The following is an 18,573-nucleotide window of genomic DNA, read 5'->3' on the forward strand; positions in this document are numbered from 1 at the left end:
TTCCTTCACAGGAGTCTTTTATTAAAACTGGGTGACGTCTACAAGGATACAGTACAAAAAAAAAAAAAAAAAAATTTGGTCCATGGAAAAAACCGTAATATTCACTTAAGAAAAGCAGTTACTCTGCAACAGCTATGTTTGCCTATGTAGGACTTGGCATTCCCTCCTGTGGGAGTACCCTGAGGAGTCAGGGGCTGCTTCACCAGCACCAAGACCTTCACCCCAGTACCACAGAGGAGCATTTCAGAAGGGCAAAGGAGAGGGGAAGTCGAGAGTCTATTACTCACAGACATGTAGTAACACAGACACAAAGAGTAGTAGGGCCACCCAGGTGCTCCAACTCACAGCAGCCTCCCCAGCCACATTGAACTGGGTGAGTGCTCATCAGTAACATGATCCTGCAGCTATTCCAAGAGTCAGACCAACTTTTGAGTCCATTTGCATTATAGTCCCGAGCACAAACACTGGGATTGGAGTGAAGAGGAGCTCTTTCGTTCTCCTAAGCCTGACCACCAGTACCTCATTCCAGGAGGAGGCATCGAGGCTGCTACTCCTCAAAGTGGAGAAAATTTATTTGTACATTCCTGAACCATGCTGGGCCCTATGGCAGCCCCACAGCCTAAAACTTGACGAAAAACCACAGGAGCTTCAGCATGGAAACACCTGCTAACTCATATATGCTTGGAAAAATGTCCATTTCCAAGGACTGTCCTGTCCTTGGACCCTTGAACCCACAAGAAGGAGCCTCTGGTCCCCATAGCAAGTGACACAGGACAACTGTCCTGAAGGAATGAGCCCACAACACTGTCCCTACAGAATTCCAGGCAGCTGCTCCATCTCTTCTCCCTGCTCCAGGGCAGGGAAAACAAGCAGCCACGTGGTTTGCTGGAACCCACTTGTAGGTGTTTGAAGTGCAGCGCGCTGCATCACTCCAACGCTTCCACATCCCTGCAGGAAGCCAAGGCCTTGTCTCCCTGTGATCCCAGCCTAGGACAGTCCGTCATGGAACACGAAGGGAATGGAGCAGGGGAAAAGGGAGAAGGGAAGAAGCAATTCTCTACACAGTTCAGTAACTTCCTCAAGGAGGAGAGTGACCTATGAGGCAGCCCAGTGCAGCAGCACCCTCTGAGGAGGGGGTGAGGGCAGGGAGGTATGTCAGCTCATGGCATCCTGCCCACGACAGCGCCTGGCACGGGCTGTAAAACGTGGCAGGGAAGAGCCCAGCCACACCTTAAAGCAGAGCCAGGCTTCAGAGCCAGCTCTGAGTGCCCAACCAGTGCTGGTTGGGAGGAATGGGCTGAGAGAAGGCTCTGAGTCACTCTGGCTACTGGGGACACTACAGACAGTGCAGAGTCACGGGGATGCTCATGGAAGCCTTGGGACTGACAAGGCAACAGTCAGGAAGAAAACCAGGTAGAAACGTGTGCTCATTGGAGCCTGTCTGCTTGCCCCAGGTGTCCTGGACTTGCCCCTGCAGAGACAATGCCAGGATGAATAAAGTGGGCCTTGCTGCCAGAGTGGGATTCGGTGAGCTGGAACAGTGAGCTCTGCAGCTCTGTCTCCACAAACAGCTGTGATGCTTCTGCCTGGGGAGGAGCAGAGCAGCCTATGTGTTCCGGATCCCCAGGGCCTGCTCCAATTCCTGCCGTCTCTGCTGCACCTGCAAGAGGAGCCAAGTTGCAGCATTAACACCCTTGGGTGGTGCAGCACCAGAGCACCCAGTTAACACACTGGAGCCAGCTGGGAAAGGGCAAGCTCAAACTGGGACCAAGATGCAACTGCCACGTTCCCCCAGCACTGTGTGCCCCAAGGAGTGACAGGCACAGAGAGGGATCCCTGCTTGGGGACACTCACCTTGGAGTAGAAGTATCGGCACACAGCTTCCTGCGCCCACGGCTGGAAGTAGAACTCGGCTCTGCGCTCCTCCTCGGGATTCCCAACGACATCAGTCATTGTCTGGGAGCACAAAGGCACAACAGCTCAGCGAGTGCAAAAGCTCTGGCTGTGCTGAGCAAACCCACCCCCTTCCCTTTCCTCACAGACATCTCAGTGCGCTCAGGTCAGCTTCTTATGCTTCATTCAAATCTCAGCCTTGCTTTCCGAGGAGGAAATTGCCTCCTTCTCTCTGTGGGAGCTCGTTCTAATGAGGGAAGCGTGTGAACTGGACCACCCTCCACACAAGACAAAGCTTTTACCTTCAAATCCCGGCACTGGGACTGGAGCCAGTCGTTGATGAAGCCCTGAGGATCTCGGGCAAAGCTCAGCATGAATTCACGCTGTGTCTTCAGCTGGTTGATGGTCTCAATTGTTTCATGGATCTGAACGAGACAAACACAGAATGGAACTGCTGAACGGGGGAGAAGTCAGAAACATCAAGGGATCCAACACATGAAGGAAAATTCTTACACTCTCTAGTTAACTTATACTTACCTTAAACTGGATGTTCAGCTCCCAGTTCCCTGCTCTCTAAATATTACCAATTTTCCCATAGACTGTTTGCTTTAAAAATTACATTTCCAGGTACAGCCATGTTTGTAAACATGCCTCATCCCACTGCAGCTTCCAAACAACAGAGCACTCCTATCCTGTGACCAGAGACACATCCCTGCCCAGCAACAAGGAGGGCAGACCTGAAGGAGCTTTTCCTACCTTGTTATCCAGAGCAGCAATTTCCTGTTGACTGGCTGTGGAGAGCAGAAAGGAATTCATCTGAGTTTTCAGGGTATCGTCCACCTCCACGTCAATGTCATAGCAGGCTGTTTTCTTCTGGTCATTTGGGTCAACACTGGGGACATCCACAAGAAGCCAAAATCAGGGAGTAGCTCCAGAAAGAAGGCAAAATATGGGACCAATTCAAGAAAGCAGCAAATGCAATTTCTCTGGGATGCTGCAGCAAATGGACTGCAGGAAGGGTCAGGGAAAAGCCATGCCACTGTCAGCCTCAGCCCTAAAAGCAGCAAAAGCCCACCACAGCTTTGCAGCAAAAGAAATGAGTGCTCCAAGAAGGTTTCTATCCACAGCAAAGGACAGCAGGGATGCGGGAGTGCCTTTGGAAGAGGGATGTGGTAATGAGAGAGGTGGCTGCTCTTGTACAAAGGAACTGCTGCTGAAAATCAAGACATGTCACATTGTCTTCCCGTGCCAGCCTCATCCATCCCTCCCTCCCACTCCTTCCTGGAAACAGGAACTCACGTGGAGCAGCCTCACCTGATCACGTGATTGATGATGATCGGTTCGGGGGGCATCAGCAAGGCATGAAGCCTTTGTGGGATCTCAGAGAACTTCATCCGCTGCGACTCGAATATCTGTGACAGAGACAGGGCTGAGGGAGGAGCAGGGGCTCGGTGCAGCCACCCCCAGCTGCCCACGCTGGAAATGATCCAGGTGCTGCTGTTCCAGCCCTGCCATTGCTCACCTGCTGCAGGTACTTGTCACAGATGACAAACTCCCGCTCGTGGGGGTCCTGCAGCTTGTGGGTCTTGATGTACTGCCACAGAGCTTGGATGATCACAGGCCGGGTCTGCGTGTGGATGCCCAGGAGCCGAGCCAGGCGTGGATCCAGTTTGAACTGGGGAGGCTGAACAAAAAGAGGTGAGGCAGGTGAGACACAGGTAATGGTGCATGCCCACCATGGAATCATGGAATGGTTTGGGTTGGGAAGGACCTTAAAGAAATCTCATTCCACCCCCTGCCATGGGCAGGGGCGCCTTCCACTATCCCAGGTTGCTCCAAGCCCTGTCCAACCTGGCATTGGGCACTTCCAGGGATCCAGGGGCAGCCACAACTTTCCTGGGCAGCTGTGCCAGGGCCTCATCACCCCTACAGGGAGGAATTTTTCCCTACTATGCTACCTGGTAATCCAGCATCAGCAGGACAGTGCAGCGCACGTTCACATCCCCTGGCCTCTTCACCTGGAAGCCATCTGTCTCCTGAGTTGTAGCAGTCCTGTGCCACTGGAACATGAGAAGGAATTCAGAAGCCCCCCCAACATGATTCCCCTGCCTCTGCTGCTGGGTACCCAAAAAGCTTTGCAATAAATCCCACCCAACTAGAGAAAGCTCCAATTCTTCCTACTTAAGAGTTTGAAACAACAATCAATACATTTGTTCTGACCTTCAGCAAGTGAGAGGAAAAGCCAAAGTGAGAATTCAAGAGCTCCTGGCTCCCAGGAGCCTCAAGGATTCCCACCTCCCAAGTTATAAATGACACACAAACTCCACCTGCTGAAACACCAACCCACTTTTGGAGGAAACACAGCAAAAAGCAGCTCACCTCTACTAGGTGATTGTCAGGGCCATACAGGTCTTTATCAAGTTCAATGACCAGAGATTTAAAGAAGGACGAAAATTTCCTTTTCTGCTTGGTGGCATCATATTTGGACAGAGCAGACTGCAAGCAACACAGGGAGGAAGAGGGTTAGGGCAGCAAGTCTCAGCACTCAAGCACAGCCACCGTGCACAACAGCTCCTGTAAGTTCTGAACACCTGAATTCACCAACGTGTGCTCAAAAATCAAGTTTCCAAGTCAGAAAGGGAAAGACTGGAGTTAAAGATGAGCTTGCAGGAGTTAAACCCCTCAGCAGTTACGTACAATGCCAGTGCCCTGGTTCTCAGAGCTGGGGACACAAGCGCCACTGAGCTGCTCTCACCAGTGATTCTCACAACTCTAAGAACTTTGGACAACTCATGTCCTGCCATGGGGACACCCATCAGTCTCCAAGCTGGGCTCTCGGTCTCGTCACCATCAGACTCCTTGGAAAACAGAGATGAAGGAGGATATCAAGCGCCAGCTGTACTCTCAGACACTAGGAAACTGGTTTCATTGCCAACTCCAGATCCACAATCTCCTCTGAGGATGGGTACTTCCCACTTACATCCTCCAACAGCCGTCCTTCCACCCGAAGCTCCCAGGAGGCGACAGTTCCTTCGCCGTCCTCCGCATCCGACTTGGCGGGGTTGAAGGTGTTGGAGATAAAAATACGCAGCTTTCGCTTTTGCTAGGAGAAAAAGCATCAGCTCAGCGTTAACCCTCCTGCACAGGGCCAACTGTCCTGCACAGGCTTTGTTAAAACTGAGCTCAGTGTTTTCAGCTGCCTCACATTCCCCTTCTCCTGGAGCACACAGCGAGGACAGAGGTGCTGCTGGTCCCTGATATGCCACACTCAGAGGACACAACCCTTCAGTGCCCTCCTGCTGCCTGAACTCAGGAGCCTCCAAAGCTTGAATACACCCCACCCCTACCTTGATGGGACGTTTCAGAGCCTCCTGGATATCCAGACGCTTCCTCATGATGGTCTGGTCCAGCTTCCTCTCGAAGGCCAGCAAGTCCATGTAGGCCTGGGATTCGGGCACGAGCTCACGGATCTGTAGTCAAGCAAGGATGGAAATGCCCATCAGCTCCCCAGTGTGCCCCAGGCTGCCTCACCTGCCCCTGAGCCCCTCCCCTTGCCCCACTCACCCGCTGTGGGAGGATTTTATCTGCCATCTTCTTCTTCTTGGCACTGACAGGGGCAAGAGGCAAAAGAGGTGTGAAAATGGGAATGGCTCTGGGCACAGGAACTCACAAACCTGCAGTACCGACTGGCTAGGGGCTCCCCAGTTAGCTGGGCCCTGCTTCAGTGTGGCTAACTGGTTATCTCAATGTTCCCCACCCCTCTGAGCACAGGAAAGGGAATTACATCTATTAAAAAGCAGGCTGCATCTGTTAGAAGGGGAATCATCCCTTGGGAAGGAGGACTTGACACAACATCCACACCAAGTGACCCTCCAGCTTCAATCAACTTTGGATTGGCTTTTGCAGGGACAGCATTTTAAATCCAGGAAAAAATTAATTCTCACTGGGCTATCACATCAGGGTGCAGGCACATGACATAAACTCAGCCCTGCCCTGCCCAGTGTTGTCCTCCAATCCCAGGGGAATGCACAAGGACCTGACAGGACCCTTCAGTACTGCAGGATGACCAAGAACTCCAGAATCCCTGAGACTGGAAAAGACCTTCCAGACCCTTGACTACAACCCGTACTTGATCCCCACCTTGTCACCAACCCAGAGCACTCAGTGCCACATCCATCATTCTTTGGAAACCTTCACGGATGGGAACTGCACCACCTTCCTGGGCAGCCCCTTCCAAAGCCTGGCAATTTCCATGAAGATATTCCTCCCGATCCCCACGACAACCCAGGGGATGTCCCCTCCGCCCACGAATGTTGCTGCTGCTGCCCCGAGATACTCCCATTGTCCGGGATGTCCCCAAGAGGCGGAGACGTCCCCGTTAGACCCGGGATGCGCCGTCTCCCCCTGCCTTACTTGTGGTTGCGGTTGGGCACCGCCTGCGGCTGCACCTGCTGAAGCTGCTGCGGCGCCGGCCGCTTGCGAGCCTGGTCCAGCCCGGCCTGCGCCAGCGCGGGCCGTACCGCTGGGCTCCCGCCGTACCCGGGAGGACCCATGGCCGGACCCTGTGGCGCCAGGCGGCCGCCCGGCAGCATCCCGGGGCGCTGCGGAGAGAACAGACTCGGTCAGCGCCCGCCGCGCCCGGCCCCGCGCCCCGCCCCGCCCCGCGCCGCCCCGCCTCACCGGGTAGGCGGCTCCGGGCAACGGCGAGCGGTACAGGCCTTGCCCCGGCGCCGGGCCCATGCGCACCGCCCCGCCCGGCGCTCCCGGGCCCAGCGCGGCCCCGGGCGCGGCCCCGGCGCCGCCGCCGCTCGCAGGCCCCGACTGGAACCCGGCCCGCGCCGCCATCTTGTCTCGCACAAAGGGAGCGGAACCGGAAACGGCCGCGCACGGCGCGCGGAGCGCCGGGGAGGTGACGCCCACGCCCGCCGGCGGCAGCTCCCCCTGCCGGCGGGGAGGACCGAGCGGCGGGGATTGGGGATTTGGGGCCGTGAGGGGTTGGGGGTGCGGGAAGGGAATGGGGACCTTGAGGGGTGGGATTGGGGTGCAGGATGGTCCCAAATGCTGGGAAGGGTCGAGGGGTGTCAGCCCCCGCTCCCTGGCCATGATTACAGCCCCTTTTCCCTGGTGCTGGAGCCTCCCTTGCTCCGGGATGTGCTCGGAGGGAGGTGGATGTGCCTTTCCCAGGGATGGAGGGTCCCGATGTGCAGGTGTGGCAGTGATGCCCCTCACCTGAGCTCCCCTCTGTTACATTCAGGAGGAATTTCTCCATGGAAAGGGTGGTGAGGGGCTGCCCTGGGAGATGGGGGAGTCGCCATCCCTGGAGATGCCAAGGGAACAGCTGGACGCGGCACTCAGTGCTCTAGTGGGGATCAGTCACAGTTTGGACTTGGTGATCTTTTCCAACCTCAGGGATTCTGAGGGATGAACTTTATGGGGAAAACAAACGGCCATGAATGGGTCCAGTTTGTGCAGGTTCAGGCAGAGCACCCAGAAAAGGATTCCTGTCTCCCGTGGGGTTCCTCAGAGAGCAGGAGGTCGGAGTTAAAGGCCACTTTCTGCAAGTATTAACATTATGTTCCTTTTCCCTGGAGCAGTTTCCTGTGCTCAGAGAGAAAAGGGACACAAATACAGTCAGCATTAATCTATGGAAAAAGCCAAGTGCGTAGTCACACCACGAGTATTAATTAAACAATTAATGATGATCATCTGATGAATGCTGCCTCCAGCCTGGAGGTCCCACCATAGGGAGGACATGGAGCTGCTGGAGTGAGTCAGGAGGCACCAGGATGATCAAGGGATGGAGCAGCTCTGCTGTGAGGAAAGGTGAATTGGGATTGTTCAGCCTGGAGAGGCTCTGGGGTGACCTCATTGTGCCCTTCCTCCTTTCTCCTGCCCCGAGGGTTTGGTGGGACAGCTTTGGAAATCCCTGCACCTGCTGGTGGCTCCACAGAAACTTTCGTGCCCTGCCAGCCTGGCTCTGGCTGCAGGGCAGCAGCACCTGGGGCTGTGGCATTGTCCCTCAGTGCCTGTTGTCACTGGCAGCCAGCGAGGGGGGACCAGGAATTCTGGCCCACGAGGGGAGGTGGTGGAATCTCGGGATCCCCACAGAGCCTGAGTGGGCTGGGTGTCTCCATGGGCTGAGTCTCCACGGATCCTGAACGGGTTGAAGATCCCCAGATCTCAAATAAGCTGAGGCTCCCTGGCTCCTGGCCAGGGTGAGGCTGCCTGGATCCCAAACAGCTTCAGATGCTGAACAGACTTAAGGTCCCCAGATCCCAAACAGCCTGAAGCCTTGCATCCCCACCAGGCTGATGTCCCCAGCCCACTCCTGCTGTCCCACGATGCTCCAATGGACACGATGGAGTCTTATGCCTGCAAAAAACAGCTTTTGCACGTCCTATCCCGGTGGTACCTGCTGCATCCCACGGGAATTGCGAGTGCTGCCCCTGGGGCTCAGACACCTCCCCCGAGCCCTCCTGGAGCCCTCGGAGAGCCGCGCTGTGACAGATGGACGGGGTGACCTGCTCCCAGCGCAGCCGGCAGGTCCAGCGTGGGGATTACAGCTCCCGGAGCCGGGGATGCCGCGGGGAAGGAGCGGGCACGGCTCGGCTGTGATTAATCGGGTTCACTAACGCCCTCCTGGCCCGGCCGCTCTCCTTCCAATCCCACCCCCCGGCCTTTGCAGCTCCAGCTCTGGCCGGGAAGCGCCAAAGCGGGGTGAAACTGTTCTCGTTGAGATGCAAAACTGCATTTCTGCCATTTCCAGGAGCCAGGGGACACAGTCGGAGCCAAGGGACCGGGGGGGGAGGGTGGGTGTGGGTGTGCGTTGGCATTTCAGCGTTCCCTGCCCACTCCCACTCCCTATTATTCAGTCTCCATGGAGTCCTGAGGGCTTTTTCTGCATGCCCACTGTTGGATCTGCTCTGTTGTTACTACTGCTCTTTGTAGCTGGAAATTTTTAGGACAAAAGGTGTGTGTTTATATTTGGGTTGTGCTCCCAGGGTGAAATTCCACCTGGTGACTCCTGTCAGACCTCAGGTGGCTCCCAAACCAGGGAGGTGCTGGAGCTGTCAGGGATTAACAGCTCTGTGACTCTTAATTCTCCTTTCCCTGCTCGGGAAGAGGAATCATTTCCCTCCTCCAGCCCTGTGTTCCTTGGTAGGAGTTCCTTGGGAAGGCAGGGAGGCTGGAGCTCGATGAGGCACCAGGAGCTCCCAGGAAAGGGAGGCTCAGCCCAGCCTCAGCTCTGCCCCAGGGCACACCCTGCTCATGAAGTCTGGCCTAAAGCCTTTTCCTCCCCTTCCCTTTCCCTGAGCTCCAGGAGCATCCTGGGATGAGGCTGTCCCCACCTGCCTCCTCGGGGGAGCATTTCCAGCAGCTCAGCAAGATAGAAAGGCTCGGCGTGGGGGAGTTATATCATTTATATCATTCTTTATATCATCGTTGTTAAGAGTAGCAGGTATTGATGTACAATGCATCTGTCATCTTATTGTGCTTCCTATGAAAATGTGTGTACATAGTACAGATACCAGAGAGAATTCCACACTTTATACACTTGAAGGCATTCAGAGATCAGTAACAGAAAAAAAAAAAAATGGCACAAGAACAAGGCCTAAATGCTACTGGATGGTATCTACACTGGCATGATGCATATAGATATATATATATATATATGTACACATATATATAGTCATATATATTATATATAAGAAATATAAAATGCCAATGACATAATAACAAAAAAGTGTTTTCTTCAACAGGTGAGCCTCAAGGTCAAATTCCAGCCCCATCTTTAAAAGCTTGAATGGGAAAGAGAAAGAAAGAAAATAAATAAATGAAACATGATGAAACATTAGGAGAAATCCATAAGAAAATTTATGGATGTGGCCGACCCGTCGTCTTTGGGTGATTGCTGGATACAAAGGACTGACCCCCAGTTCCTAATTTTGGTCAGAAAGCAAATAATAAGAATAAAAAATGACAAGAATAAAAACCAAAACTGCAGTTTAGGAAAAAAAATTACTAAAAATACTTACTTATTGCAAAAGCTCTTAAAGATAAGTAGCACTTTGGGCCCGGGGAGGGCTCTGGCCTGGGGGCTGGGAGACGGGCTGGGGGGGGCCAAACAGAGACCCCGGAGGGGACTGGTGGGCACTGACAGGCCCAGGGGGCAGTGACCCAGTGGCCACGGATCCCAGCCAGGGCAGGGCAGTGCCAGGGAGGGGCAGCGCAGCGCTGGAAACCCACAGACACCCCAAACCCCCCGGGGCATCGGCTGTCGGGGCTCAGCGGGGCTGGAGCCCTGGCCCCAGAGCCCCCTTGAACCCCGGGAGGGTTGGGGCTCCAGTGCCTGCCCAGCCATGGTGGTGCCAAGGGGGCATGCCCAGCTGGGCACAGATGGGGCCAGGGGTTTCCTTTCTCCCCGAGGATGGCTGGGTTTGGGGTTTCCTGCAGACGGGAGGGACCGCAGGGCAGTGCTGGAACTCGCCAGGCTGCCCAGAGCCCAGGAGGGGTGGATGGGGAGGGACAGTGCCCGGTGTCCTCAGAGCCGAGGTGGCACCTCCCAGCTGAGCCCCCTCCGGTGCTCCCGGGGCTGCTCCGGGGCTGATCCCGGGGCAGGGGCCAAGGAAGACGTTCTGGACAGCTGGAGGCGCCGCGTCTTCGTACCGGGAGCGCCCGGGCGAGCCGGGGCTGCGGTCCCGGGGGACAGAGGCGCTCTCCGGGGACTCCCGGCCTGCTGCCCTGTGCCGGGCACACCGGGGGCTCCCCGATAGTCCCCCCACCGGGCACAGGGGGCCCAGTAGGCACGGCCAAGGCATTGGAGTAGGGTGAGCATGGAGACGACGGAGGACAGACGGACAGGGCTGTGGATGGAGACCGCGGCCGAACGGCTGCTTCTTCTTGGCTTCTGGGTTTTAGTTAAAAAGGCCGAGGGGAGCCAAGGGGGAGCCGGGGCAGGCCCGTGCCCTGGCCCACTGTGCGTGTTGCTCCCGCTCTGTGGGACGGCCGGGCTGGAGCATCCTGGAGTCTCTGAAGGAGCAGGGCAGGCACAGAGCAGCTGCCACGGGGGCTGTGCCGGGGTCTGGCTTTGCCCGACCCCACTGCCCGCCCCGAAATCCGAGGCCGTCGCTCTTGTCTGTGTCCCACCGTGCCGAGGAGCAAAGGCCCCCTAGATGTGTCTCTCCGCTGGCACTGGCGGGGAGAAGGGCAGCTCTCACAGGGCTTTGGTAGCTCAGGTTGTACATCCAGATGTCGGTTAGCAGGTGAAATCCTCAAAGGTGCCCCGGGCCGGGTGGTGAGGTAGGATGTTGGCTGCGTACGTCATGCCTGCTGGGTGTCCCCGTATGCTTTCACAGGGATTCTGCAGGATAAACGGGATGTTGGGGCCGCTGCTTTCATCCAGGTCCTTACAGAGACCCAGCGCCATCCCCCCACAGCATCTCTGCCTGGGCCCTCTGTTCCTTTCCCAGGGGCTCCCAACACGGTGACTCCCCACCCCATGGCACCTCTGGGGCAGCCCCCGAGCTGCAGGAGGGGACAAGCAGGAGGGGACAGGCAGGAGGGGACTGTGCTGTGCCCCGCACTCACGTGGCGCTTCACGTCGTCCATGCTCAGCGCGACGCCCTTGTCTGTGTTGTTCCTCTTGTGGTTCTTGCGGCACTTGCCCCGCCGGCACAGCCGGTGTTTTATCACCTGCCAGAGCCACGTTTCAGCACCGTGGGGCTCATGAGTTGCCCTTCCCAACATCCCACACGAGCACAGCCTTGGGATGGAGGAGACACTCACCTCATAGGCGTAGTCAAACAGCTCCAGCACTGTGAGGATGCTGGCCCCAATGAACAGTCCCATCTGCCCTCCGATGTCACCTGCAGAGGAGAGGAAAGCCATCAGGGTGGCCTGAGTCCAGAGTCAGGTGGCAGAGGGAGCAGAGACAGGGCAGAACTTGTCACCACTGTGACTGGTGTCTGGTCACGGCAGTGAGGTGCCCTGCTCCACATCTGTTTTGTCAGCACATCCCGGTGACTTGGGAACAGGCCATGGTGACAGGGCCAGCACGAGGCCACCTTGCTGGGGGACTCTGGCTGGGGACTGTCACAAGGCTCCCCACAGCCACCAACACTCACCCAGCAAACCTGCCACCTCGTACGCTTTCTTCTGCTCGATCGTCTCATAGTTCAGGGCTTCAAAGAAGATATCCAGCACCAGGATGTTCTCCCTGTGCAGGACAGGAGTGGCATCAGGCTGAGGTTTTGGATGGAAAGACCAGACCCTGCCCCATCACCCCGCAGCGCCTTACCCGATGTACTGCTCCGACTTGTTGTACTTCTTGGCCAGGTACTTGGCCGAGGCCTTGCTGGGGATCTTGACCATGGAGAGCTCTTTGCCGTAGCGGGTCATGTTGCAGGGCATCTCACAGATGCAGTATTCATTGTCCTTCTCCACCAGGAAATCTGTGCAGGGAGAGAGAGGGATGGCAAGATGGAGACACCCAATGCCCCAGCTCCGTCCCACCCACGGGGCCGGGCAGCCTCACCTAAGGCCGGATCCGCGCACTCCTTGTACTGCTCCGGGGTGCAGTAAGGGGCATCACCTGGGGAGACACAGAGCAGGTTTTCCAGGTGGGACCACACTGGAGGGCTGGGCCGGGGCCAGGCCAGGCACGGGGCTCACCTGGCATGTGCACCATGCGGCAGTTGCAGTTCTCCACCAGATAGCGGGTCTCACAGTCGATCCGACAGGCCGTGATGCTGTAGGTGTCGTAGAACTCCGAGTCGCCTGCCACTGCCTTGCAGTCACCCCAGGGAGGCGGCAGGTAGATGAGCTGGAAGGGGAGAGAAGCCAGGAGTGAGGACAGAACCCCCCTCAGTGTGGCAGGGGACAGACACCCTCGTGGCACTGGTCCCCAGGACCGGGTCCTCCCCTCCATCTGATGTGGGGACAGGGGCACAGCAAGGAGGCTCTGCTCCCACCACGCAGGGTGGGAGGGGACATCCCACACCTGCCCAGTTCCTACCCGCTGCTCCTGGCAGGACACAAAGGTCTGGAAGCCGGGAGCCACCCCGAAGCCCAGCTGGTCAATCAGCGGGGGCTCATCCTGGCTGTGGATCTGCACCTTGATCCCGGCTTCGAACGAGGTCTCATCTGTGGCAGAGACAAGTGAGGTGAGCACAGCACTGTCCCTGCTCCGAGGGGCTGTGCCGAGCCTGCTGTGAGAGGGACCACAACTTCTGCCTCCCATGCTTTCCCTGGACCAAGTCATTCTTCCACATGTCCATCCATCTGTCCATCTGTTTGCTGCACCATGTCCTTGCCCTCTCTGCCCCGACCCCCCTGATCCACACCCAGGAGTGTGCAGGGAAAGTATTTGACTCTATTTATAAACAAGTGATGGCTGTGTGTCTAAACGATGGGGAGTTGCCATGGCAAAGAGCAAAGACAAGGAGGAAAAGGGAAAGAAAAGACCAGAAGTGATGAGAAATGGAAGGAGGGAAGAGAAGGGAGCCTCAGGGATGTGGATCTGTGGTCTGGGGAGCTGGAAAGGGGCTAGGGAGCTGGGAAGGGGCTGAGGAGGTGAGTAGGAGCTGGGCAGCACCCCAGGAGCTGCTGGTGGCTGAGTGGGCCCACCTGTTTCCCCCCACACTGGCAGGTACTCGTCCTGCTGGATGTCCAGCATGATCTCCAGGCCATTGCCAGTGCCCCCCTTCATGGTGATGAGCCGGGGCTTCCCGTCCTGCCCCGCGTTGAAGGTGTAGCACTTCCCATAGCGGGTGAAGACCTGCAGGAGAGGACACAGAGCTGAGGCCCCTCTGTGTGCAGCCACAGCACAGACCCAGGAGAGCATCCCCAGCCCCAAAACTCAGCCATCCCAGCCTGGGCATGGTCCGACCCAGGCTCCTGACCCACGGGATCTCTCAGTATTGGAACTGCCCATCTTGGCCCTGGTGGAGGAGGAGATGTTCCCACAGGGATGGACTCAGAGGAGATGCTACAGCTTTACAGCCCCAGAGAGCCCACGGCAACTGTGGCTCCCCAAGGTGGTGGCACTCAGCCTGATGCCCTTCTCCAAGCCCTCCTCCATCCCTGCAGAGGACGGGGCTGGACAGGATCCTGGACCCCCCCATCCCTCCTTGGCCGTTCCGGCTCTCACCTCCGGCAATCAGCATGGCCCCAAAACCACGGAGCTGCTGCCAGCCTGGGCAAGGGACATGTGAGGGCAGTGGGCTCACATGCATGGTTCCCCACAAGCCCTGATGGCACCAGGATGGAGGTGCCAGGCACCTTCTCAGCAAGCACAGCCGCGGGGATATGCTCCATGTCCCACCAGAGCATTTCCACGGCCAGTGATGTCCCCAGCTCTGGCAGATGGGGCTGATATATCAGTCTGTCCCTGAGCAAGCTCCATGGGCAGCATCACCTGCCTGATCTGGCACAATCAGCTCCGGAGCTGCTCCCCATGCCGGGCCACCCTGGGGCTACTCACCGGCGCAAAGTCCCCGGGGCCGCAGCGCTGGCCACGGTAGCTGCAGCTCAGCAGCATGTCCTCCAGCTGGTGGCAAGTGCGGTTAAAAAACCCGTACAAATTTAGGGGCTCGTCCTCCTCCCAGAGGCCGGGCTGGGCCGGGGTGAAGCCCAGCTCCATCCCAGGCTCATAGTCGACCAGAGGGGCCAGGTAGAGCAAGTCCTCGTGGCTGAGCTGCGAGAGCCGTACACGATTGATGTTGCAGAAGGTGACGGCAGGGAAGGTCATCTCGGGGCTGTCCTCCTCGCTGAGCAGCGTGACATGGTGGTACTCCAGGTAGTAGGCGATGCGGTCGGCCACCTGGTAGAGGAAGACGGAGAGGGAGAGGAGGAATGCCAGCGCCCACAGCGCCTGCCGGGCGCCCAGGCTGCCTTCCACAAAGATGTGGCTCAGCCCATGCAGGGTGCAGCTGCTGGCAAAGGCCACAAAGTCCGTGGTTGCCCCTGCATCCTCCTTGTCCTCTTCATCCTCCTCCTGCCCATATAGGAACTCGTCTGCTTCATCTTCTCCCTTTGTAGTGGCTGCAGCATCTTCTGGTGCTTCCTCACTGGAGAAGGAGATGGTGCAGAATATCTGGAGAGGCATTGCCCAGCCTGGGGGTCCCAGCTGTAATGTGGAGGTCCTGGCTCTGGTGTGGGAGTCTTGGCCCGTGCCCTGCCCCAGCCTGGGGGTCTTCTGTCAGTTCCTCGATGGAGAGGGGCTGGAGAGAGCAGGGGAGGGGGAAGGGGCAAGTTCAGAGGGGAGAAACGGAGAAGGGAAAAGGAGTGAGGCGAGCGGGAGTGAGGGAGAGGAGCAGAGGGATGCTTGGAGAGGCCGGACCGAGGAGGGTATATCAGGAGCAGGAGGGGAGGAGGAGCGAGGGGCGGTTCCACCGGCTCCCCAGGCCCCTCGGGACCGGGCGGCTCCATCTGCCAGGACGGAGCAGAGACATCGCCGGCTCCAGAAGCGCCGTGGGAGCTCCCAGTGCTTCCTGGGGGTCCGAGGGGCTGCCAGGCCAGGGGCACACAGTGTGTGCTGGTGTGCAGATATCCGGCGCTGCATTCCCATGCCGTGCCCTCCGTCCTTGCGTGGTCTGGCCCTGGCAGCCCAAGCGGCTGCTCCAGCCAGGCCTAGGCCCTCCCTGCTGGGTCCCCGGCTGTCTCCAGAGCCACTGTATGCCAGGCTCTCTGCACTCATCCCCAGGGCAGCTGGAGCCAGAGGTTTTCCCAAAATGCCCGTGACACTGTCCTGGTTTAGAGGTGGTCCAGGTGGGGGGAAGGATGCTGTGGTGTCCTCAGGCTCCTACGATGCTCCTCCTGCCCTGGCAGTGCCCATCCCTGCAGGCTCATCCCCCTGTGCCGCAGGGCACTGGCGTGTGCACGTGAGAATCCAGCAAATCCAATGTTCCCTCTGGTGTGAGGTCTGTCCGCCTCCCAGCAGGGCTGGTATTGGCAGGATTTGGGTGCTGTCCAGGCAACGAGTCCTTCTGCAGAGCCCAGTCAGTGCTCGGCAGGTCACCTCATGCTTCGGATCCCAGTGGGGCACGGGGAGCCAGCTCTTCCCTCAAGGAATGCCATCCAGGCCTTGTGCTGCTGAACCAGCCAGGCTGGGGGGGTCCCAGGGAGCAGCTCTGGTGCAGGATGCTGGGATGGAGCTGCCGGGAGTGCAGGCATCTCCTCTCTGTGCAGCACAGCCCCTTCTCATGGTTTGCTGTTTTCCTGTACTCAGCACTTCATAAAAGCATCCAAAGACCACAGAGCAATCTCCAGCCCCATTCCGGCACCGGGGAAGAATCTAAATCTGGCAGCACTTGGATGTGCAGGGGCTGAATGGGAGCTTTGGGCTGGTGCCTGGGTGGGAGAAGCTCACCCCAAGCCCTCAGTTCAGCTGCTGCATCTCCTTTCCTGCAGGGTTCCCGGTCCCTGAGCACATCCTGGCACACATGGGCACCACAAATTGGGAGAACAAATCAGTCAGGTACTCAGTAAAAATCTCATCTGATACCAGCACAGTTATCTGAGATTCCTGGGCAGGTGATGCCAGTGGAACATGCTGGGGATCCCTGCCAGGGGCAGTGATCCATGATGTGACAGTGGGGTGTCCCATCCTGGGGCTCCCTGAGCTCAATAGTCCCTTCAATAGGGCCCTTGTGAAAGAGGGACACTGCCAGATGCCACTTGGGGACCTGGGAGAAAGAGTGGATGACCTTGGGGACGAGCGCCAGAGCCACGGGATGAAATTTCATCAGGCCAAGATCAAGGTTACACCTTTTGGGAGCATCCCAGAGAATCTGAGATGAAAACTCTTTCTAAAAAAGAGAGTCAGGAAGTTGGATTGGGTGGCTGGGAGCCACCAGGACATGGGGACCAGGTCACAGGTGCCCTGTGTCTTTGGTGGGGATGAGCTGCAGCTGCAGGGCAGGGCTGTAACAGCATCAGGGCTGCTCCTAGGAGTGGGTTTGGAAGAGTTGGGCTGTTTCAGCCCTGTGGGAGCAGGCTGGGAACACACTGGGCTGATCTCACAGGCTGGCTTGGAGGATGCTCTGGACAGGGAGGAGCAGGCAGGAGCTGTCTGGGTTTGGGCTGGGATTTCTGCCGCTCCCAGCTCTGGCACTGGGTTCCTGTGCCATGGCTGTTGAGGGCAGAGGAGAAAGGAAACGGAATTAAGGAATTGCAGGTTGAGGGGGTTGTTTAGCCCCGGCAGGGCCCGGACAGGTGAGCGGTGCTGCCCGGGGCCATCAGCCAGTCCCTGATGGTGCGAACGAGGGGCGGATCCGCTCCCTCGGCGCGGGGAGGTTTAATGTGTCTTCTTGGGAGCAATTGCAGCAGGAAGAGAGAGGGAAAGATGTGTAATGAAAACATTCCATCATCAACTGGGGCCATTAACCTGCTTCTCTCGGCTTAAACAGCTCGCGGGGTGCGCCGGGGCTGGTTCCCAGCAGCAGGGCCCGGCTCCGGTTACCACCACCTGTCCCAGCGCCGACACCCGAGACGGGGTGAAGGTGACCGGGGACAGCCGCAGCCCGGAGCACGGTGGCACCAGCGCCAAGGGGAGCGCGTCCTGACCCCCAGACTGGGGACAAAGTGCGGCCGTGTGTTGCAGGCAGGGGGGTGCCGTCCTGGTTTGTGCAAGTTTTGGAGATGCTGGAGGATTCCTTGGGCTCGCTCCAGCTCCTCCCTCGCCGGGAGTTATTTTTATCCTCTCTCAGGTAAAGCTTTGGCGGGGGCGAGGGACGGGGGATGCTATAATTAGCCGTGACATCAGCCCCCGTGGCGGGTGCTGGGGCGCTGGAACCGGGGATGCTCCGTGCCCTGCTCCCCGCCCCAGTGAGAGGTGTGGGATGGGAGGAGGAGATGGGTTTTTCCTGCCTCCAGCACCGTGTTTGGCCACTGTCCCGGGGCGGTTCGGCCCCGCTCGCTGCTCTGCAGCTCCTCACGGGCCTGGGAAAGGAGGTTTCCCGGAGCGGGGGAGCACGGAGGCGGCGGGGGGGAAGCGGGAGCGGGATTTGACGGCAGCAACAGCACATTTCACAGCCTGTCACGCTTTAATGGCAGAGGAGATCAAAGCCGGGATGGAGTTATTCATAGAGATAAACCAATCCCCGAGGAGGCGAGGAGAAAACAACATTGCACGCTCTGTTATCCCAGGTCTCCGAGCCCCGGGGAGGCTGTCGCCGAAAGCGCCCCGGGAGCTGGACCCGCTCGGTTTTGTGACGGGCACTGCCCGTCCCTGCCAAAGACTGGCTGAGCCGAGGCTGAGCTGCCACGTCATCCCTGGGAGTGCCCGGAGGTCGGAGCTGGCTAGCTGGCTGCTAGGAAGGGATGGGATGAGGGGTGGGATGAGGCAGCCAAAGCAGCACGTGGGGATGGACATTTGGGGCAGATGGAGACCCCAAAGCTGGGCTGTCCTGTTCCCACCACGCACCCGTGTGTGCAAATTGAAAGGGAGAAAAATGAGGTTTTCCACGTGTCTTGGCCCAGGGATGTGCTTTGCAGCTCCCAGAGCTGCCAAGATGTGGTGGAGGCACCGGCGGCGCTGCCACCGCTGCTCCGGGCGGGATGAGCCGCTCTGGGACAGCTCCAGGGCTGCAGATCCCTTCCTGACCCTGGCGAGAGACAGAGCAGAAGCAGCCAAGCAAGGTGGGATTGCCTGGGCAGGCGGGATCTGTGCCGGGACTAATC

At 58.0% G+C, this 18,573-nt stretch overlaps 2 protein-coding genes and 1 long non-coding RNA gene across 5 annotated transcripts in view; 1 reads left to right on the forward strand and 2 right to left on the reverse strand.

Moving 5' to 3' along the window:
- SMARCD1 (SWI/SNF related, matrix associated, actin dependent regulator of chromatin, subfamily d, member 1) lies at positions 1-6,753 on the reverse strand. The gene is made up of 13 exons (XM_054002252.1): positions 6,574-6,753; positions 6,307-6,494; positions 5,458-5,500; positions 5,241-5,363; positions 4,874-4,996; positions 4,273-4,389; positions 3,852-3,953; positions 3,416-3,577; positions 3,208-3,305; positions 2,650-2,785; positions 2,196-2,318; positions 1,855-1,956; positions 1-1,660 (listed from the first exon to the last, which is right to left on the reverse strand). Exons 1-13 carry the CDS (start codon positions 6,736-6,738, stop codon positions 1,607-1,609), a joined length of 1,536 nt encoding a protein of 511 aa, XP_053858227.1. The 5' UTR covers positions 6,739-6,753; the 3' UTR covers positions 1-1,606.
- LOC128821303 (uncharacterized) lies at positions 6,715-9,725 on the forward strand. 2 transcript variants are annotated; one of them, XR_008441072.1, is made up of 3 exons: positions 6,715-6,802; positions 7,488-7,716; positions 9,654-9,725. It is a non-coding gene; the product is annotated as an uncharacterized LOC128821303 (long non-coding RNA). The 2 variants fall into 2 exon arrangements; XR_008441073.1 differs by having other exon boundaries at positions 6,732-6,802; positions 7,485-7,716.
- ASIC1 (acid sensing ion channel subunit 1) overlaps positions 9,297-18,573 on the reverse strand; it is a 19,032-nt gene continuing 9,755 nt past the window's right edge. Inside the window, exons 1-10 of one of the 2 annotated variants that reach the window (XM_054002250.1) lie at positions 14,375-15,144; positions 13,519-13,669; positions 12,908-13,035; positions 12,565-12,715; positions 12,428-12,484; positions 12,191-12,344; positions 12,018-12,109; positions 11,680-11,759; positions 11,482-11,586; positions 9,297-11,254 (exon numbers count right to left, since the gene is read on the reverse strand). In XM_054002250.1, coding sequence (XP_053858225.1) covers positions 11,150-11,254; positions 11,482-11,586; positions 11,680-11,759; positions 12,018-12,109; positions 12,191-12,344; positions 12,428-12,484; positions 12,565-12,715; positions 12,908-13,035; positions 13,519-13,669; positions 14,375-14,998 — 1,647 coding nt within the window. In that variant the 5' untranslated portion in view covers positions 14,999-15,144 and the 3' untranslated portion in view covers positions 9,297-11,149. Of the gene's footprint in view, positions 11,255-11,481; positions 11,587-11,679; positions 11,760-12,017; positions 12,110-12,190; positions 12,345-12,427; positions 12,485-12,564; positions 12,716-12,907; positions 13,036-13,518; positions 13,670-14,374; positions 15,145-18,573 lie in introns of those variants that run through there. The other variant, XM_054002251.1, reaches the window with a different exon arrangement.

The sequence above is a fragment of the Vidua macroura genome, chromosome 38 (genome assembly GCF_024509145.1).
Source record: "Vidua macroura isolate BioBank_ID:100142 chromosome 38, ASM2450914v1, whole genome shotgun sequence".
In the NCBI taxonomy this organism is placed as follows: domain Eukaryota; kingdom Metazoa; phylum Chordata; class Aves; order Passeriformes; family Viduidae; genus Vidua; species Vidua macroura.